Source organism: Alnus glutinosa, chromosome 5, assembly GCF_958979055.1.
Source record: "Alnus glutinosa chromosome 5, dhAlnGlut1.1, whole genome shotgun sequence".
Taxonomy (NCBI): Eukaryota; Viridiplantae; Streptophyta; class Magnoliopsida; order Fagales; family Betulaceae; genus Alnus; species Alnus glutinosa.
This window is the reverse complement of record NC_084890.1, coordinates 30647523-30669152: the sequence shown is the minus strand read 5'-3', so window position 1 is coordinate 30669152 and position 21630 is coordinate 30647523. Positions and strand designations below refer to the sequence as shown.

At 35.7% G+C, this 21630-nt stretch overlaps 3 protein-coding genes across 3 annotated transcripts; 2 read left to right on the top strand and 1 right to left on the bottom strand.

Annotated features, from left to right (window-relative positions):
* Positions 1-3057: 3057 nt before the first annotated feature.
* LOC133869252 (ankyrin repeat-containing protein NPR4-like) lies at positions 3058-6198 on the bottom strand. Its single transcript, XM_062306207.1, has 5 exons — positions 5904-6198; positions 5327-5815; positions 4958-5089; positions 3976-4490; positions 3058-3895 (listed from the first exon to the last, which is right to left on the bottom strand). Exons 1-5 carry the CDS (start codon positions 6196-6198, stop codon positions 3239-3241), a joined length of 2088 nt encoding a protein of 695 aa, XP_062162191.1. The 3' UTR covers positions 3058-3238.
* Positions 6199-9383: 3185 nt separating this feature from the next.
* Positions 9384-10598, top strand: LOC133868796 (uncharacterized). The gene has a single exon (XM_062305807.1). It carries the CDS (start codon positions 9543-9545, stop codon positions 10419-10421), a length of 879 nt encoding a protein of 292 aa, XP_062161791.1. The 5' UTR covers positions 9384-9542; the 3' UTR covers positions 10422-10598.
* Positions 10599-15642: 5044 nt separating this feature from the next.
* On the top strand, positions 15643-19597 carry LOC133868618 (uncharacterized). Its single transcript, XM_062305550.1, has 5 exons — positions 15643-15903; positions 16504-17424; positions 17822-18010; positions 18760-18955; positions 19078-19597. The coding sequence occupies exons 1-5, from the start codon at positions 15766-15768 to the stop codon at positions 19275-19277; spliced, it is 1644 nt and encodes a 547-aa protein (XP_062161534.1). The 5' UTR covers positions 15643-15765; the 3' UTR covers positions 19278-19597.
* Positions 19598-21630: the final 2033 nt, after the last annotated feature.

The following is a 21630-nucleotide window of genomic DNA, read 5'->3' as shown; positions in this document are numbered from 1 at the left end:
TTAAACAACGGTCGAGATTTAATCTTTCAAAATCTAAAAAGTTACCTCACTTTTAAAAGCTTTTATCAGTTATGTTTTTTAACCATGGTTCAAAATAACTCAACCCCCTATCTCACCTTCTTCCTCTTCTTCATCTTCTTGCCCTGACAATTCACTATTATTCCCAAATTTCTGCTCCATCATTGATGAATCTTCTCGAATTTTGGCTTTTCTTCGAAAACCCACTTGCAAGAACAACACCCACTTGCACCAAGTGGTCTTCTCCCCAAGAATGCTGCCATTGAAACCCAAGAACCCTCTTCTGTACCTTGCACCTATCTGGCGGTATTTGGATCGGTCAAGAAGTTATCGGACATGTCGATGAAATTGAATTCACCCCAAGAGACCCAAGCTTATGAGGCAGAGGACCGTTCAACTTGTTCTCGAACAGAGAGAGGTTCACCAGCTTATGAAAGTGGAAGTTAGAGAGGAACGGAAGCCAAGTCTCACAGTTAGAGTAGGCGCCGGCTTCCTTCGTGGCCGGCGTCGTTCCGTCAACGGGACTGGCGGCCTGCATTGACGAACGGCCACGTGGGTCACTGTTGCTGCTGAGGAAGGGCGGCCGGACGGAGAGGGGGGTTGCCGTGGATGCTGAAGGGCCGCTGCAAAAGATGGCGTTAGGGATGAGGTTGGGCGGCCGGCTACTGAGGAGGAAGAAAGAAGAAAAAGAAAAACTGAGGAAGAAGGAAGAAAAAGGCGCAGAAGCACAAAAATTTTCGGGTTAGAAGTTTTTATTTTTGACTCTCGAACTGGCTCGGTGGGAAGCCAAAGAAGGAGGCACAGGACCGGCTTTGTGATGTTATGATCTCAGATTATTTTTGGATTTCTCAAAATTTATTTATTTGTTTGTTCTTGAAATTCAATCATCCGGATAAAAATCCCAAGCCGGAATCGAGACAGCTGCGCTTGCTGAAAGTGGGTGTTGTTCTTCCAAGTTGGTTTTCGTCGAAGAAGAGGAAGAAGGTGAGATAGGGGGTAGAGTTATTTTGAACCATGGTTAAAAAAACATAACTGGTAAAAGCTTTTAAAAGTGAGGTAACTTTTCAGATTTTAGAAGATTAAATCTCGACCGTTGTTTAAAGTACAGCATGCATGCTGTAATTCTAATTACAGCATGCAAGCCGGATCCATGATTATATAAGAAAATTTTTTTACAACTACGTAACCTCTTTCACATGGAGTAGAATTCATGTGATAATGGGCCTCACCCATGCATGTAAGATAGATCATATAATTGTGTATAAAAATATTGTGTTTGTTTCATTACTCGATTATATACTTATGGTGCATGTAACATAATTGATAGAAAATTATTTATTTAAGTTTTTATTTTATATTTTAATTTTTTTTTTTTTTTTAAGAAAAGTGTTGGCAAAATCATCTCATCAATAAATGAGGTTCAATACGAAAAATATTCAATTAAGCTCTGAACTTAATTATGGAAGTAATATTCGAAATTAAAACATTATTTGTTCTAATAATTAGAACAAATAATGTTTTAATTTCGAATATTACTTTCATGTTAAATTACCAATTATTCTGAAAATTTAAGCTAATATAAAATGGTTAATTTAATCAATTAATTAATATTCTAACATTTTTAGTTATACAGATGCCAAAATTTTATGGGAAAAAAAAGATAGTTGAAAATCAGTAAGCCTTATAAGTAGAATTAATCATGACCTGAAGCTCAAACGGCCTTGTACTAAGTTTGAATAGGGTCAACTACAAGGTGATTTAGAAATTACCGAAAATTCAGTTTAACCCCTAGATTAACAAAGGAGATTATCTCAATCTTCACTTAATTCAAACTACAGGAAAAAAAAAAAATGATTAAGCCAATTACTATGGTTAAAAAAAACAACAATCCAACAAAGCCTAAAAGAAAATCAACACGCGGATTTGGTGATGAATTAAAAACTTTTTGAAAAGCTCTTCAAAAGTAAAATTATTTCGGGGCAACCAACTCCAAAAAAATAAAATTATAAAAGGTTTATGTTACAAATTAGTCCACTTAATTACAAAACTTTTATAACCCAAAACTCAATTTACAACCTCCAACATACGATGAGTTCACCTCCCACCGCAGTAGCAAGCCAAAACACTAGTTCCTGAAGGTTTTTTTGTACATAGTTTGATTGATGAAGAACAAAGAAAGAATGTGCATCGGTTTGGGCTTAAAATTGTTTAATTCCTCTCCAAGAACCATGATCAATGGCCTCTGAGTCTTATGAAAACCGTTAAGTCAATAGCCTTAAACTGTAACTCAATTTACTTCTTGCTCATCTGGATCAATCAGAGACATCATATGTCACCTACAGACATGCAACCGACCCAACTAATAACATATGTTTAAAAGTTAGGCTATATTAACCCACTTTTTCATCGTCGTTTGGAAGACATTATCAATTGGATGGCAATTTGATGACATTATGATTGACTACAACAGTTTTTGTGGTCGCTAATGGGCATTAATCTCGATAGAGCTTCACCGACAACATTTGCAACAAATTCGTTGGTAAAGCCCAAGTTTCCTGTACGTAGTAGTGTCCATGGATCGGCTTCTCCGATCCAGCGCAATCAATCCAACGTAACAAGCAAAAAGACTACACGAATAACACCTCAAAGCATTGAAGATAACATGCAAGACATGCTTAAAGATAAAAATTTGGATTTTAGATAATGAAATGAATGCCACACACAGAGAAGTGCCTTCGGTGCTTTCACTGCTTTGCACCATATTAAAGCATACACATAGGTCCATACACTCATGTATTATTTTAAATTAATAGTTTGGTGATCGAGTTGACATTATAATTATACCTACATTATTTCCTCTCTTACTCTTCCAATAGTCTTAATTTAAATGATTTATATTATAAAAAGTTGTCAAACAAAAAATATAAATATAAATACATAATTATATTAATTTTTAAAACTTTTTAACAAAAGTCACTTATTTTTGAAAGGAATTGAGGTGGAATGAGAGGTATAGTACATTACTTGACAAATGGAATTCCTTATTAAACGGTACTTGACTTCAGTGGGTTTACAAATTAGAAAAATACAATGTGAAATTAAATATTTCTCACACAAACGAGAATAATTCTCATAAAGAATAAATTGAAGGTTTGATGGACAACAATTGAAAAGTCTTGATTTTTGCTAAATTCCTTGCTGGGCCTCCTCGATCCCTTTTCTAGTGATCAATTTTGTTGGGGTCGACAGCTACCTTTTGCTTGAAAAGCCCATGTTTACGTGGCCCAAAATGAGATCTAGGCCAGAATGTTGAGCTGAATATATCAAGCAAAAGATCGTTAATTAGCCAAACAAACAAAACAATTGGGAGAACAGCTACAGCAATTATAACAAACGGAATCCATGTCGTTTTCCTCTTATAGACCAAAATGCAAGCTGCACTGAAGGCGACCATCATGCCTACTATGGAGATGAAAAGTGCAGTGAGTCCAAACACCAACCTCTTGGGTAAAGATTCGAGGAAATCTTCTTCCTTGTAACGAGATGTTAGAATTGATGAAAAAAATATTAATATCGAGGTCGAAGCAAATAACATTGCGATTACATCTGATACGAAGAATACCGTAAACCATTTATTTTTCAGCAAGAGAGGAATGCCATATTCTTGATGGTTTCCACCCGGTACAGTGAAGGCTGCAGCAAAAACGACTGTAACAATTAATGTTGCCACAAGCATGCAATTGTTTGCTGTCTTATTCATCCACTTTTCACCTTCTCTTTGTAACTTTTTATGTTCCTCAGTAAATATATCTTGGGGTGTTTTGCCTGCTAAATTCTTCGAATTCAAGTATGCAGGCGGCATTATATTTTCGATCTCCTACAATAACAAAGATGTAAATTGTATGGCGAAAGTGCAACCAAAGAAATTAAAGAAATTGGAATAATATGAGAACACACCTTAAACCACAACAATTCCCGTTGCATTTGAAGGACTGCTCCTGATACGATTTTTAACCTGCTTGTAGGAGCCAAGTGTCCAACCAAGTGTAGCATGGTGTTCTGATTTTTGTCAACACAGAGTGCAATCATATCCTTGAAAGCGCCTATTTCATGTATTAGATTGAATACACTCTCTTGTCGATGTAAAACAGAAATGTGAAATAAATTTCTGTTGTCTGAATCAATCTTCCACATGAGATCGGGATGAGAGCGTAAAAGTATGGTTAAAAATTCAACATTCCCCAATTCCGCAGCAACAAAAAGTAAAGAGGAATGTTTCTCAACGAAGTCTAAGAACTCTTTGTCTGGCAATGTTTGAATATTTTTCCAAAGGTCCTCAATTAAAGATCCATGGGCTGACGTCGGCATGACAGGATTCTTGTCTTCCAATTTTTGATTACTTTTCCAAAGGCAGTCAATTAATTCATGGGCTAACCTCGGCATGACAGGTTTCTTCCAACCCTCTTTGTACCCTAAGAATAGGACAAGAATCTATTCAAAGATCATTTGGTAAAAAATTATTAAAAATATATATTTATATATTACGACTCTTTGTGAGATCCATACTATATATATATATATATATATATATATATATATATATATTTGATTTACATGAAGGTAATGAAATGTTTTATTATTTATTTATTTAAGCTCGTTTATTAAATGATTTAAACTTTTGCAAAAGTTTCTTTAATTTTTCTCAGGAAGAATATTCTAGATTTTATATATTATGTGTATTTTGAATTTTCGGCCAAGAGAAGTTTCTCGATCCCCTAGTCAAAAATTCTCGAGAACAATTATTTTGGAGTTGATTGAAATTTTGCCGAAAGAAAAAGTAGTGTAGATTTGATGAACGTAATTAATAAAAACAATTAAGTAGTTGGAATACCGAATATATAATTAATATAAGTTAGGGTTGGAGGCAAATTAAACTAACAGGATGTTGACATCTGACTTCTACTGCCAACTGCAAAAGTTTTGTATGCCAACACTTCCAATGCTATGCGCCCTTCGCTGTCCTCGGTAGTTGCTAACGTTGCATCCTTTTTCAGAATATCCAATGCTACATCTGTTTGCATGGAAATTAAATTAAGGTTGGTTCAAAGATATATATTTATACATATATATATATATATATATATATATATATATATATATATATATATATATATATGATTATTAAAGATATTGCAATATTAGAAGTGGCAAGTAATCAGTACTCTATCCTGCTTGTCTAACAGCTAGCCTAAAATTCATTGTCAAAGTAAGAACGATCTAAAGGAGTCGCAGAGAATATATACATTACCATAAAAATCAGCGTGAATTGTAGAAATAAGGAGATTAATGCGTTCAGTAGCAGTCAACTGTTCAAAAGGAGTCGCAGAGAATAGATACTCCACCATTTTTTTATTTGGAAGCATCGATGCCGCATGAAGTGGTAGTAGTTTAACGGTTCCCGAAGGACGGCCGATCAATGGCAGTTTTTGGTTCATGTTCACCATCTCCTTGGCAATGTCTACACTTCCTGACAAAGCAGCATAGTAAAGGGCGGTGTTATGGTCCGTGTCTTCCAATTCTAAGTCATCCGGACGCATCCTTTTTAGCGTTTCTGTTACAAAAGAATAGTTTTTTGCTAACGTTGCAATGTGAAGAATAGTTTGCTTGTCTTCTGATATGGGAAGTCGAACGGCATCTGGATATCTCTCAAGTATGGCCTTAGTAGCTTGCCAATCACCTTCTAGGCCAGCTCGATAGAGGGGAAGATAGATTTGAAGGTATTTCAATCTCTTTTCCCCTAAAAATTTTCCAAAAAGATATTTAAAGTTAATGATATAAGAGTAAGAGTGCGAATGACGAGAGAGAAAGCTAGGGAGAGCACTTACTCTCATTAGTTTCAGTCCTTCGAACATCTCCCGTTGAGCTTGCCTCCTCCACTTTTGTCTGCCCCAATTCTCCTTGTGACATCCTTGCATCTCCCGCATGATCATCTGCTTCTGGTTGTGGATGAGGAGCAGGCCTCGGTTTTTCAGCTGGAGGTGGAGGAGCAGCGGCTGGAGGAGGAGGAGGACGAGGACGAGGAAGAGGAGGATGTAAAACATATTCCTGATCTTCAAAATAACCCCTTTGGTACCATCTCGGCTTTGGTATGTAATCTTTACACACCATCATCCGTACCATGGCTCTGTCAATTAGGGCGGGCACGGCCTACTGCCCTAAAAAACGCTTCAAGAAAAGAAAATGAGAAAATGTCAAATTGTCAATATTTGAAATGCAACGATATATGGTTTAAAAAAATTATAAAAAATAAAATAAAATTCAAACTAAAGCACCTTTTTATATTTATTTTTTCTCTTTTTTTTTTATCACTTTTAATCTTTTGATCTTGGTTTTATTATTCTTTATTTCTTTGATATTTTATATGTTATAGCTATTAGCCACTGTTATTTTAATTTGTGGTTGTTATGAATTCCGATCGCGTGTCGTTAATTTTAGCATACAAATAATTAAATCCCAATTATAATTATATTGTTTATCATACAAGATAAAATAGATTACTCATATTAACAAAATTTGAACATAGAGAATTTGATCAGTAATTTTATATCTCAAAAAGTTGGAATAATAATTTTTTAATATTTAATATAAAATTTATTGTATTAAAATTCTAAAATTTAAACGGCCACACCTCAAATTTCTGCCTTAGGCCTCAATTTTTATTTGGCCGCCCGTGATCCCACTACTTGCAATTTTATTAGGCACGTTTATAGCACCCTCTTCCATTTGTTTTTTATTATTATTATTATTATTATTCTTTTTAAACAAATAAAATCAACTGTAAAAATAACACATAATCAGTTTGATATTATTTATGTGCATGGAATATTTAATTAGGCAAATAGACAGAATTTTTTTTGCACAAATTTATGTATTTGAAGTAAATTGTGTGACAATTTTTTGCTTTCAATGCATTGAAATCTGTTTTTTTTTTTTTTTTTGTGTTCTAAATTTTGATTTTGACATCGGGCTAAATGGCACAAATTTTATTGAGAGAAAAGAATGTAATCCAAAAATTACAAATTGCTAACTAGAATAAACTTTAAAATAAGGATTTAGATATCTCAAAATTTTGATTTAATAAAAAAATAATAAATTTAATTACCTAATACTACTCTAACTCATACGGCCGTAACTGCAACTGCCGCCTAATGCCACTGTATACACACAGCAACACCGACACCGACGCTCCAAACGGCAAACACCAAGGCCAACCACGACAATGGGATCCCTAATAACAACCAACAAATTTATACAAAAACCCATCTGCCCCTTTACCATCCTTCATAGAAAAGAAAGGAAGAGCAGTGGCATATGGCATCCAATATTAACACTTTAGTGATTTTAACGTTTGCTTTTATACCGTTGCTTCTTATTTTTCAGATACATCCTGCCGGACTCCTTTTTATTTTTGGATGTTTGCGTGTGCTTGTTTCAAGGCAGCTTTGCGTAAATAGGCAGTAAAGATAAAGAGCCAAATACTTTGGAAAATGAATTGGTTAAATTATAAGATGGGAGGGGGTGCACAGGCGAACAATGTGCCCCTGTAATTCTGGCTCCATTAAACAAAAAAACAAGAAATCTAGGGAGCTAACAAGTCCACCATCAGACCAATAAGTCAATGCAAATCAATTTTCACAGACCTGCTAAAGTATACTTAGGATCCCACATGTTGGAAATTAGGCCAACCGGCCCAAGCAACTTCTTTACTAAAGCCCGAAATGGGTTCTTAGCCCGGTTTTATCCTACTTATCACCCGCATTGTAAAGGATCCATCCCAATTTAGTGAAATGCACTATACTCCAAAAATAGTAACTGTAATAAGATCCATGGGATAAGATACGTTTCTAATTTAAAGGATAAATGATGTTTCAGACTAGGCCATCGTGAGGTTACTTATACCAAAAAAGTAGGGGACCTACCTTAAAAAAAAATAAAAAATAAAATAAAATAAAATAAAATAAAATAAAAAAAGTAGGGGTAAAAATTCAAATGAAGTTATTAGCAATATCAGCATCTGCATAATGTGGTTATCACTTTTAGGTATTCGCATCCACATCTACATCATTCGGTTATTATCTGCACCCGCATATGCATCATTCAATTATTATCCGCACCCACGCGTTTATTGCAATTATTATCCGTTATTTGCATACGAGGTAATTGGCATTTTCGATTAATATCTAAATTTATAATAGAAGATTGAGTAATGCGGTTATTACTATATGCAAGCTTAAATAAATTAAGATTTCACTTGTTCCATATAATTCACAATTATCGACTATAGAATGTCTTTGTCTCATAGAGTAATCGGGGTTTAAATTAGCTCGAGAAAAGAAAAAATAATAATAAAAAAAAAAGTATATGTAGTGAGGTATAGCTTAGAGATGATAATAAAAAAAACCTAACGTAACCTAAAAGTCTTAAACTAATCAAATTCAAAATGACGTCATTTTAGTGAGTTTTATATATATATATATATATATATATATATATATATATATATATATATATATATATATATATATATATATATATATATATATAAAGTGAATGCGGAATAACCTCATTCACATACCCTAACACTATTATTCGAATCTGTATGTACGGATCGCGGTTAGGTGCGAATAGCGGATGCGGACGTACTGCTATTCTCAACTCGTTTACACCCCTACACTTACTAACAATACTATCCTTTAGGTATAACTAAATTTAAACTTCTAAAAATTCTAAAATTAAACTTTCTAAATAATTAAATGTAAATTGAAACTTCAAAAAAGAAAATGATTAACATAAAATGCCATTTAAAATATGTTAAATCAACTTATGTAAAATAGGTGTGAACAGTAACATTATTCTTTTGGACAACTTTCTCCATATTTCAAATTTATAAATAATTTATTGTAAATTTAAGAATAATGTTAGAAATTATATTTTCATCTCACAATTATTTTAAAATGTTGATGTGACAGTCTCAAATAACCATTAAATCAAATTTCAAATTTCTGAACAATTTATATATAAGTTAATTGAGACTGTCACATCAACATTATAAAATAAAAATATAGTGTATACCACTTTTCTAAATTTAATCGTCTTAAAAACAGTTGAAAATACTCAAGCAAAAACAACTCTATCTCTTCCTTCTAAACAGGAAACAATCTCCCACCCTTCAAATTTTTAATCTCATCCTCTAATTTTAACATGAAAAAAGTCCACGTAAACAAAATTTAACCAAAAACGAAAAAATCTCAACCCCATACTGCCATACATATCAAGTTATCAACCCAAGTACCCAACCTCTCTAGCCTCGGTTCCGAACCAATACTGATGACCGTTGCTCCGAACCCAAATTTAAAATCTTCTCCGACCCACCATTTCTCTGTCCAAAGCAGCGTCACCAAGGCACCAACCCTCTCTCACTCTATCTCTATCTCTCTGCTCTCTCTCTCTGAAAAACCCAGAAAATGGTGTCGAAGATCTCCAAGAGGACCCCAACGAAGTCCATCAAAGACTGCCGGAAAAGCAACCACCAGCATCGGCGGCGCCACAGGCGGAAATCTCCGGCGAAGAACGTGATCGCCTCCATCAACAAGTCGCTCTTCGCGTGCCATCGCCGCCTCGTCAAGCTCTTCTCCAAGTTGGCCCGAATCGCCACCCCCAGCCCGAACCGCCACAACAAGGGCTACAAGATCCTCCACAAAATCCCCGAACTCGAACAACCCGAATCCGAAACCAGTGTACGGAAAGCCCTCGTGTTCGACAACATAGAACCAGCGCGTCTCCCGCCGCTGATCGCGCCGAAGAGAACGGTGGTTTTGGACTTAGACGAGACCCTGGTCCACTCCAAAATGGACCCACCGCCGGACCGGTTCGACTTCCTGGTGAGGCCGAGGATCGACGGCGAGATCATGAACTTTTACGTGCAGAAGCGGCCAGGTGTCGACGATCTACTGGCCGCGCTGGGTGAGCGATTCGAGGTCGTGGTGTTCACGGCAGGGCGAAGAGAGTACGCGTCGCTGGTGTTGGACAGGCTCGACCGGAAAGGCGTGGTGGCCCACGCGCTGTACCGGGACGCGTGCAAGGAGATAGATGGGAAGTACGTGAAGGACTTGTCCGGGCTGGGGAGGGACCTGAGGCGCGTGTTGATCGTGGACGACAACCCGAATGCCTACGGGTTGCAGCCGGAGAACGCGATTCCTATCGTACCCTTTACGGGGGATCTCGGGGACAGAGAGTTGGGGAGGTTGATGGAGTTCTTGGAGGGTTGCGATGGGGTTGAGGATATGAGGGAGGCTGTGAAGCTCTATGTGGGTGCTGATCAGGATGCTAAAAAAACACTTTGATGGTTTGGGATTCTATGATTTCTTTGTTTTGTTTTTGGTTTTTTTGAGTTTCTTTTTCTTGGAATGCGTTGAACAAAGTTGTTCAATTTGTAATGAGAAAAGAAGCTTTGGGTAATTTTATTTAGTTGTCTCTATGTTGAAGATCCAGTGGTTTAATATAGACCAAAGTTCATCGAATCCCATATGTTGTTTTGAAAGGTACTTCTGTTATTATGTTTTTGGTTTTTGGTTTTTGGTTTTTGGTTTTTTTGGGTGTCATCAACTACTGAAACAAGTTCAAGGGCTTAAACGAGTGTTTGTAAAGGCCAAGAGAGATAATTTGATAAAATTAAGGTCCCCCAGAACACAAAATATGATCTGCAGTCTGCAGACAGTAACTTTGCGCCTCAGAGAATAATTTATTCTTCAAAGTGAAAACTGAAAATTACAGTAACAAGCATCTGATAGGATGTGCGTCTGCTAGAATCCTTTACATTTGATCTTGTAGCTTCTTCACTGGGGAGCTCGTGAGGAAGAAAGATTGTGGTGCGCTTTCCCTTTAGTGTTCAATTTGGCAACATTGCAAAATGCAAATGATGGGAGAGCTCAACGTTGTATTTTCAGAGTGTCAACCCTCCCAGTACCCACATTTGTCTCGATTTTCTTGTAAGTATTAGAAAATGCTTTTCCTGACAAGTATTAGAATTCTAGTTGTGTTCTGCTCATTTTCTTGTAATCTGCCCGCACGACCAATAAGAGAGAGCACAATCATGCCTTCAGGATGAGTGTCTTTTCTGCAAAGCTCTTACACTTATTTTGCTCTCTTGTTGGTCGTGCGGGCTCTTCAAGGTGGAATATGACTTCCAATCTCTGAGGCAAATGACATTTAAGCCTCAGTGGAAAAGCTTCTATGCTTCTCTCTACCAATTTAGAGAATCTCTCATGAAGTACTATTTTGGCCTATGATGCAAGCCTTATCTAATGCATCTACTGCCTCCTCACTTTAATACCGCTGCATAAGGATAATGCCTGATCAGAACATTGCAGAACTGAGTATGGCAAGCCTTAGGTAAAGTCTCATAAGAGCCTAAAATCCTGCCAACCCTGCCCCAAACTTTAGAACAATAATCTAATTTTCTTTATGAAATGGGAATTGTTTGCAAAATATAGTGTGAAGCATGCAGTATCTTGATGATTGCTTTTATCTGAAGCCAACTCCCTAGAATGTCCTCTCGTTTTTAAGAGAGATCTTCACAGAACCATATCTAGCTTAAAGAGTCAAAACCTCAAAATTCAAACCCAGTATAATACTGATGAATAACATCAAAACAATAGAAGAAAAGCTAGAATGTAGAAGCAGAAAGCATGTCCCAAAGAAATGGACTATCATTACCCTTATGGCATTGAACTAGGGGCTGATGATAGAAGTCAGTTTAAGCTTAGACTTTAACTTGCAGGATGCTATTAAATTAAGTTTATACACCAATTGACAACGACCAAGTTGAAAGGGACATGCTGATGGAGAAAGCAGCATACTGCTGGTATGGCTCCGACATTAGACGCCCCTGAGTAAATTTGGGACAAAAGTGTGCCAGAAAAGTATGGACAGGATGAGTATGCAGCAATAGTACATAGTGTGTAAGGCATTAAAGGAGGAAATTGATTCTTCTTATCAACATGAATTAATAAGGTGGTTGACAACATTGAGAGAGACAAAGCAGTCGTAAACCCGGCCATTGCATTAATGGAGAAACCACATCACAGAGAAATGCATTAAGCCTTTCAATTGTTCCATCCTTGTTCACTCCCAGCCACTTTTCTAGTACTACCACATGTACAGCCCTTGGTTTGGGTAGCACAACCTTGCAGATAAAGGTTGCCTAGGGAAATAGAACCGGACCACTGTATTCTTGTAATTCCTAGAATGGCATCTTCCTCCATCTTTTATAATTCCCCGCTGTAGTCATAAACCAAATCTAGTGGTTTTCTCCACACATATTCCATCTTATTAGCAATCAAAGTGATACAATGACCAAAGGGAAAGTGGTAACAGTCAGGCCATCAGAACGTATGCTGATCATGACCATTAACACAGCAGATAGAGAATTCTCATTATAGAAACAGCTCAAATTTATGAGATTACATGGCATATGCAACTTCGTTCCAAGACTTATGCATGTTAAGGTTTGCTTCTTTTCGAAACCAGCTTCTATTCAAGTCAAAAGTTACATGTATTATGTAAATTTTGCAGAAAAGTATAAACTCTAACCTGGGTTTTTGTCTTGATCCAATTGAAGTGGAACTTGTATGAAGTAAAACAAGATGAACGCGTATAACCTCAACAATGTTATGATGAGTTGCTAAGCAAAAGTTCTAAGGCGACATGATATTAAGTCCAAAAGGTTTTGGTCTAGATCTTCATCTTACTCCTTATTGTTTTAGGCAACCACTTATTGAGCTAATTTCTTCACAAGTGATCACCATATACCATGCAGCTTACTTAAAGGTCTTATATTTCAAACCCATAATTGCATTTGTATATGAAGTCAGTCGGGTTTGATTTCTGTTAACCATACTGATATTGCTGTCTGTTCATCAACAGAAGCTTCACAAACTAAAATGTCCTCAATCGAATATAATGCAGCAAACTCAAATACAGCAGAGTCGAAGATGAGGGGAATCAGATGACACCAATATTTGAACTGCTATTGTATTCTAGAAGATTAGATTGTATTTTATACTTTTGAATGTATAGCTTATCTGTAATTATCTTGTTTTCAAACATTTTGTAATTGTCAATATATACTGGAATGAAGTCATCTCACTGGCATCCAATTGAACCAGTTTATTTTTCAAACTGTTTCATCCGACAAACTACTCCCAGAACCGAATATCGACCCAATGGCCATCAGTTTCCAAACGCACCACATTGCTGGACAGTCAGAAATTCAAGTCGGTGGCACATCGGTGTGGTAAGATATTTAGGTCTTTTGATAGCCCTATCAAACACCCAAGTCCTTATCTTTATAACCGAATCATCGCTCAAATTATGGCATTTTTTATTCTATATAAAACATAACAACAATGGAGTGAGTTTCTCAAATAAAAATCCGAGCTTCCATATCCCAAGGCAGTATCTTTTGTGAGTTAAATCAGTCACATTTTCCGATATTAAAATATTAATTAAATTACTATATTCTTTGTGTTAAATCCTACTTATTAAAGAATTAATGAAAGAAGTGTTAAAATATTAATTAAATCAACCGATTTTAGAATAAGTGGTATTTAACTAAGCAACCAAAAGAATCAAATAAACCAAACAATCCGTCATTCTCTCAACAAAACAAACAAATGGGTATTCAAAATTCATCAAAATTCAATTTCATTTCCAATCAATCTCACATAAACCCAAAAACAAAAACAAAAAACTCAAAAACTCTTCGGTTCACACAAACAGCAAGAGAGATGAATCAATCGCAGGAGAAGACCTGTTGGGGCAAGCGCCAGGCCTCGAGCCGAGGGAAGCAAGTGTCGTCGAGAGACTGGCTTTGGCACCACCGGCACTCAGGATTTCGCGAGCACTGGGACTCGGAGACCAAGTCGGCGCAGTTGGGGATCCGAGTCCGAGCGGCCCCTAAGAGGTTTCGAGCTGACGACCCATTTGATGCGCATGATCCGCGAAGATTTTGGAGGAGAAGGAAGGAAACAAGGAGGACGAGAAGCCCAGAGCTTGAGCTTGAGCTACAATTATAGTTTGCCATCAGAGAGAGAGAGAGAGAGAGAGAGAGAGAGAGAGACAACAAAGCTCCAATCAGAGCAAGCTTTGGCCTTAGGTTCTGTTTTTCTTTTTTTTTTTCTTTTTGTTTTACTTTTTTTTCCCTTTTTTTTTTTTAATTGCACTATTAATCTTTGGGTCGGTCTAAATTACAAATCATTTCCTATAGTACAAAAAGTTCATGAAGAGTCTCTGTGGTAAATTACAATTACGAATCACTCCCTGAACCCGTTTTCTGTCCACCAAATTAATAACTTCAGCTAGTTTGTCACGTCATACTCAATAAGAAATCGACACGTGTCCATTATAATAAAAAATAAATAAATAAAACTCAAAAAACATTTTATTTTTTTTAAAAAAAAATAGAAAATAGCAAAGGAGTGGCTACTAGAGGTGGCCCTGCCACGTCTAGGGATGGCGCAAGACCTCTCTTAGGCCTGGGGTGGCCACATGTCAATTTCCTATTAGGTATGACGTGGCAAACTAACGGAATCTGTTAACTTGGTAGATGAAAAACGGGTTCAAAAAGTGATTCGTAATTATAATTTACTACATAGACTTGTCATTAACTTTTTATATCACATAAAATGATTTGTAATTTAGGCACACCTCGAAAATCAGAGGTGCTATTATCTTTTCTTCTTTTTTTTTTCTTTTTTTTTTCTTTTTTTTTAACGGTTATTATTAGCTTTTTAAACACCTGGATACAAAACGACGGCATTAGCTTCTTCTTTTTTTACGTGTTGACCTTGAGTAACACCATTGGCAGCCGGCAGGCCCATTGGACCTCTTTGAACGGATTAAATACGAAATATTTATCACTCTTTTTAAAAGGGAATTAGAATTTGCTAAATTTTTTAAGGTGGAGTTCTTGAAATTTTATCATTTCTGAAGGGGATTGTGATTTTCTAAAACTATTTTTTTCAATTTATTATATATTAGTAAGTTGTGAGATGAGGTAATTTGATCTAAAAAAATTTAAGTACCTTAATAATTAATTATGTAAAAACCACATTGTGAAATTATATAAAAAATTAGATGATCCTTAATTTTATTTAGTTTATTTTGTATTTCACTAAATTGAATTTCGAGTTAAGAGTCCACATCTTTGCATGAATGCTTATGATTCATTATATGTCCACCCTAAACTTTTTTTTATTATTATATTCTACTATTTTGTATTATATTCAAAATTGCGAATACCGAAATAACTTGTTTTTTGAAATTATATTTAGATAGTTTAAAAAATTTAAGACAACATTAAAAAAAAAAAAAAAAAAAAAGGTTTAATAAAATTTAAATAGAATTTGAATTCTTAAAAACAACCGGAACATGTTTTTGAAAATAATAATAATTAAATTATAATATTAAAAAAAAAAAAAAAAATTACCCAAACATGCCCTAAATACCCGTTCGAACTCAAAATTCAGCGTATAAAATATGCTTATATTGAACACACCTTCAATCGTAACGTAACAGCGACACAACACGGCACAAGTAAAATAAGAAGAGAAATATTACGTAACCAAAACGGCATCGTCCTTCTTCCTGAATCCTAAGGTCTCTTAGCCTGAGGAAAGGGCATCGACGATGGAAGAGAACAACAGCAACATCAACAACCTTGATTCTTCGATGCAGACCCAGAAAGAAACCGAGATTTGGACGCCTGGGATTTCCAACTTGTCCTTTGCCCAAGATGTAGATTGCCAGAATTCCAATTCTCTCCCGGTAATATTATTATTTCCGTCTGGTGAATTATAAATTTTGTTTCTTTTTTGGTGGGTATGGATAATAGATACAGAGTAATTGATGGGGTTCCAATTTGCTTGTGTTACTTTTCTTTTTTGTGGCTATCACTTATTGTTAATTTAGATTGTATTTTCTGATTGTTGGATTTCTTTTTTATTCTTTAAAATAGCTAGCTAGCTAGCTTTCTTAAGGGAAGGTCCTAATAGGTTATGAAGATTGAGGGCAAGAATCTAAATTTTGAGTCTCAAACTGGGTTTTCATGATTTCCTCTCTGATGTGAATTCGGATTCTCATATGTTTCTGTTTGGTGAGATAGTTTGATTTTTTAGTATTTTGGATGTTGATATGGGAAATTTTGGAATCTGGGTCTTTATGGGATTATTTTTTAAGTGTCTTTTCATTGAGTCAAAAATTGGTGGTGTCGTTCCCTTAATTTTTGTTTTCGGGACAAATAATAATTTGTGAGTCCCAAATGATACAATAGATTGAGAAAGCTGAATGTATTTTTGAATTGCATCTATGTCCAAATAACAAAAAGTGATAGATAGTTGTGTTGCTTTTCTTTGGTGATGATAATAGAATGAAGATGAGGGGCTCAAAAATTACAGAGAGCATAATGATTTGCTGTCTGCTGATGGTATCGCGATCCAAGGATTGGATGTGTGTCGAGAATGTGAGACCAAGTTACCTCAAGGCTCCAGGGAAGAACTGAATGATCAGAGAAGAGACTATGAGGCTAGCCATCAGAAGCAAGGAAGATACTTTTTTTATGACTCGCCCCTATCTGAAGAAACTGGGGTTTGGATACCTGTCTCTGTTCCACCTATGTTGGAAAGCGAGCACAAAGAGTGGGCCAGAGGTTTTCACTCGAATGGGGGTTACTTCCCTGAAGGAGACATGGGGTGGAACCAGTTCCTTGGAGAAGAAAAGGAGCTGAGTATGTGGGATGTGATGGTGGAGATGTTACTTGTGGCACGCGGGAAAGTGGGTGCGATTGCTTCGGGTGACATCCACAGGTGTACATTCTCATGGGTATCAAGCCCTCTACTTGAGCAAGCTTGGAAAGAGATGGCCCAAACTCTGACGGAGGCTAATTTCGGCAATGCGAGGGAAATACTTGATGCGGAGCCACCAAAATGGTTGGCTGACAGTGCTGCTTCTACTTGTATGCTATGTGGTGTGCGGTTTCATCCGATCATTTGCTCCAGGCATCACTGCCGGTTTTGCGGAGGAATATTCTGTGGTGAATGCTCTAAAGGAAGGAGTTTGTTGCCTGCAAAGTTTCGTGTTGGGGATCCCCAACGGGTCTGTGATGTATGTTGTGTACGCCTTGATTCTGTCCAGCCATACTTGATGGACCAAGTAAGTCATGCTGCTCAGTCACCAACTCATGACCTGACAGACCTCAGTACTTTGAGATCATGGGTTAATTTTCCTTGGGGACAGTCCATGGAATACGAGATCTATAAGGCAGCCAATACTATCCAGGCTTATAATAAGGTAAGAACTTGAGTTCTAAAACTTCCAGTTTATTATATTAGATTTATGTGCCCAAACTTTTCCTTAAGAGCTTTATTTGCTCGTGGGTTGGATTTTAACCTTTGGAATGTACATTCCTGATTCCTGGGTTTTTTTCAAAGGGAGCATATTAGTCTAGCAACTCTCTTACTTGCTTTTTGAGGTCTTTCTCTTTCAATTATGGCACGTGAAACTTGAGTCTGGCTTAACTCATAAGTCATAACTGATAATAGCGACAAGAATATGTATATTTGTTTCTTCATAAAATTCTTATGTCATGTTTTGATATTGAATGTGCTTCATCTGAATAATCTGCTAAATTTCTTGGATTCTTACATGTTGCTTTGTGTTGTGGATCATAAATTATATAATTTGTCAGGTACCTGAGAAAAAAATTCCAGATGCCATTCTACGACAAGCAAAAGGCCTTGCAATCATTACTGTCGTGAAAGTCGGGATGATGGTTACCTACAATATTGGAACTGGACTTGTGGTTGCACGTAGAGAAGATGGTTCATGGTCCCCACCATCTGCCATTTCTACATTTGGTGCGGGGTGGGGGGCTCAGGTGAGCAAGTTCATCTCTGACAACTTCCATGTTTATTGTCTTCATCTATTCCAAGTACTGTGAAATTGAAGCACAGACTACCAACATGTACAAGCAATTGTCAATGTTCTCTTTCGGTTTTCTTCTGGGCAAGCACTTTTAAAATCTGAACAGCTTCAATATTCGTTCTGTTTATTTTTCAATTCATTATTTAACCTAATATAGATGTCTATGCTGTTTAAATATTCAATCTTGCATGCATCTATGCGTTTCAACTTAATGAGGGGGTTACTTTGTATCTTGGGTTTTATTGTATCATGGGGGGTTCTTTTGTATCTTGGGTGTTTGATGGGGGGTTTCTTTTAAATCTTGGGTTTTATTGTATTATGGGGGATTACTTTGTATCTTGGGTGTTAGATGGGGGGTTCTTTTGGGTTTTATTTTATTATGGGGGTTACTTTGTATCTTGGGTGTTTGTTGGGGGATTTCTATTGTATCTTGGGTTTCATGTGGGTTTTGGGTGTTGTGGGTATGTAGTTTCTTATGGGTTTTATTGGGTTTTTCATGTGGGCTAGCTGAGTTGCTCCTGTGTAAACTCCCTGTGTACTTAAGGGCGCCTTACGCTTTTTTAATGAAATTTTCTTACTTATCAAAAAAAAAACTTAATGAACCTTAATCCTGATTTCCAATCTAATGTGTTCTCTATTCTTCTAGAAATTGAAAACTTTATTTTCTCTTGTTCTTTTTTTATTTTTTTATACCCTTACCAGGCTGGAGGCGAATTGACGGATTTCATTATTGTGTTGAGAACAACTGATGCTGTCAAGACATTTAGTGGTAATATCCATCTTTCAGTTGGAGCTGGTTTGAGTGCAGCAGTGGGAATTGTAGGAAGGGCAGCTGAAGCTGATGTAAGAGCTGGTGATGGTGGTTATGCTGCTTGTTATACATACAGCTGCAGTAAAGGTGCATGATTTATTTGATTTATGAACATGTCTGTCTAAGGCTAATTCTAGTTCCTGTTGTTTCCTCTTTTTTTTTGGTTGGTAGTTCCTTCTTGCAGAATATGATTATCTGTGAACATGCAGGTGCATTCGTCGGATGTTCACTTGAAGGTAGTATTGTCACCACCCGAACAAGGGAGAATTCTCGATTCTATGGCAGCCAGTCATTGACTGCATTAGATATACTTCTCGGCTCCCTGCCGAGGCCGCCTGCTGCTGCCATTCTCTATCGTTCTCTTGCAGATTTGTATCAGAAGCTCGAAGGGGTGATTGGATGGGGGTGAGTGGCAACTTCTTTCCGAGCATTCATTGGTACTCGATATCAATCTGAAGCAGTTTGTAAAGGATCTTTGCTATCATTCTTTGTGCATGTAAAGAATACGCAAGTGATGTATTGAGAATCAGCCAGAAGGGCAAAAAAGAGCAATGTTCTGTGTACATATATGTATGTATATAATTACAAGTACTTGGTCGAACACCTATGCCCTGTCTTACTCAAATTGTATATGCCACTTAAGTTTCAAGAAGAAAACAATAGCAAAAAGGAGAAATTGTAACCGGTTCCAAGAAAAAGGAAAGAGTATATAGCACTGCTCATTTTGAATTAGCACTTGCCTATAGGGAAGGGTTCATTGCATTCCTCTATCATGTACCTCACTGTCATGTAACGGGAAGATCTTGTACAGCTCAAGGAGAACAAGAAGAGAAAAATGATGGATGGAGGATTTTAACCAAACTGAGGATCTTTTATATATTCTTGATGATCTCATCCACGATTGTTTTGATGTTCAATACGAATGCAAGGCCTGGTTTGCCATCATCAATGATGGGCGCTTCAGCGACCTTCTCAGTAGTGTGCAAGAGACCCCTCTCTTGGGGTTCTTATATGCAATTTAAGTAGTATTAAGAAAATTTACAGCACTCTCGCCAAAATAGCGTTTTGGTGAGGCAAAATTCTGGAAGGGCTCAAAAATCCTCTCCATTGCTGAGGCCGAACAGTGTTCACTCAATAATTTTTTATTTTTTTTTCAAAAAAAAAAGGGGGGGTTAAAAAAAATAATAACATTCTCTCTTTTTCTTTTCTTTTTTCTTTTTTTTGCCTATTTCTTTTATTAAGTAATTTAAGTGAGAACTTGGAGTAATGTTAGGGGTCATCTTTTTATCCACCCAAATTGATATGGTTCTTAAAATCATCATTGGATTTAAGAGGAATCATACTAAATTTTGATCCGATGATAATTTTAAAAAAAAAAAAATCACATAAACTTTGGAATGATAAAAAGATGGTCCCTAGCGTGACTCTTCAACTTGTACCAACTTGATGATGACTATAACATCTACGTTGTAATGTATTATGGAAGGAATGGGAACTGTCCTAAAATTTTTAGTATATTTTATTAATTATATTTTTTAAAATTATTTATTATATTTATCACCATGAGATAAATAATTATTTGTCACGTAGTAGAAAATATATTTTAAAAACATGACAGGAAAAGATAAATTTTAAAAAGTATGACCGTTAAGAAAAGACAAATATTCAAATATATGATTGTTGTAGAAAGAATAAAAAAAATCTTCAAAAAAATAATATTTAAATGGAATAGTAAGAGTAGATAGTTAAAAGGGAAAAGTACGCCCCTCTCAAACTATCATTTCATTATCAATATACTCATCAAACTATCAATTGCATCAATGTCCCACCCCTAAACTACAAAAAAAAAAAAAAAAAAAAAAAAATCAATATCCCCTTAAAGCCAACAAAAGCACAAAAAAATGACCATAAAAAAGCTTCAATAAGACAGATATATCCTTATGAATTCGAGAAAAATAACAAAACCCAAGGTTGGCCCGAACTGAAAATTATATAAAACAAAAAAACAACATAAAAAAAAAAAAAAATTTGAAAAACTTCGTTTTTTTTTTCTTCCTTTTTTTTGTTTTGTTTTTATATAATTTTTATAATTTTATGAAGGGTATTTTTGTTATTGGGAGACATTGACATTGTTTGGTAGTTTAAAAGAGATATTGACACAATTAGTAGTTTAAGAGACACATTGCCATTTAGATAGTAGTTTAAGAAGAGTATATGTAGAATGTACTTTTCTCTAGTTTAAATGATGAGCCTGATTTAGAAAAAAAAAAAAATGATGAGCCTGATGTTGGTGGTAAAAAAAAGTGATAAGCTAAAATAAATAAACTTAATTTTTTTTACCACTTTTGGCTAATAAATTTGTAGAGCCAAAGAGAATAAAGGGATTGTGTCGTGAGTTAATTCCTAGGCCTCGTTTGGTTTGCGGAATGTCTATTCCATTAGGAAAAGGAATAACTATTCCTGGGAATAGATGAAGGTGGAATGGAATAACTATTCCTATTCTTTTGTTTGGTTGTAACGGTGGAATTGTAGAATAGAACATTGCATATGTATTCTTTTGTTTGGTACAGTGCAATACATTGGTGAATGGAATCATATTATAATCAAATTTCCTAAAACACCCTTATAATAAAAATATAATTTATTTTTTTGATAAGTAAAAAAAAAAAAAAAATAAATAAATAAATAAATAAATAAATTATAAAAATATTTTTATAAATTATATAAATTATAAAAATATAATTTATATTCTTAAGGACATT

Excerpts from the sequence above, each read along its gene's own strand:
- LOC133868618 (XM_062305550.1), top strand. The coding sequence starts at position 15,766 with ATGGAAGAGAACAACAGCAACATCAACAACCTTGATTCTTCGATGCAG. Across the intron at positions 15,904-16,503 it reads AGAATTCCAATTCTCTCCCG|AATGAAGATGAGGGGCTCAA; the intron begins GTAATATTATTA and ends TGATGATAATAG. Across the intron at positions 18,011-18,759 it reads GTGCGGGGTGGGGGGCTCAG|GCTGGAGGCGAATTGACGGA; the intron begins GTGAGCAAGTTC and ends TACCCTTACCAG.
- LOC133868796 (XM_062305807.1), top strand. The coding sequence starts at position 9,543 with ATGGTGTCGAAGATCTCCAAGAGGACCCCAACGAAGTCCATCAAAGAC.
- LOC133869252 (XM_062306207.1), bottom strand. The coding sequence starts at position 6,198 with ATGGTACGGATGATGGTGTGTAAAGATTACATACCAAAGCCGAGATGG. Across the intron at positions 5,090-5,326 it reads AATTCACGCTGATTTTTATG|ATGTAGCATTGGATATTCTG; the intron begins GTAATGTATATA and ends CCATGCAAACAG. Across the intron at positions 4,491-4,957 it reads AAGTCAGATGTCAACATCCT|GGTACAAAGAGGGTTGGAAG; the intron begins GTTAGTTTAATT and ends TCCTATTCTTAG.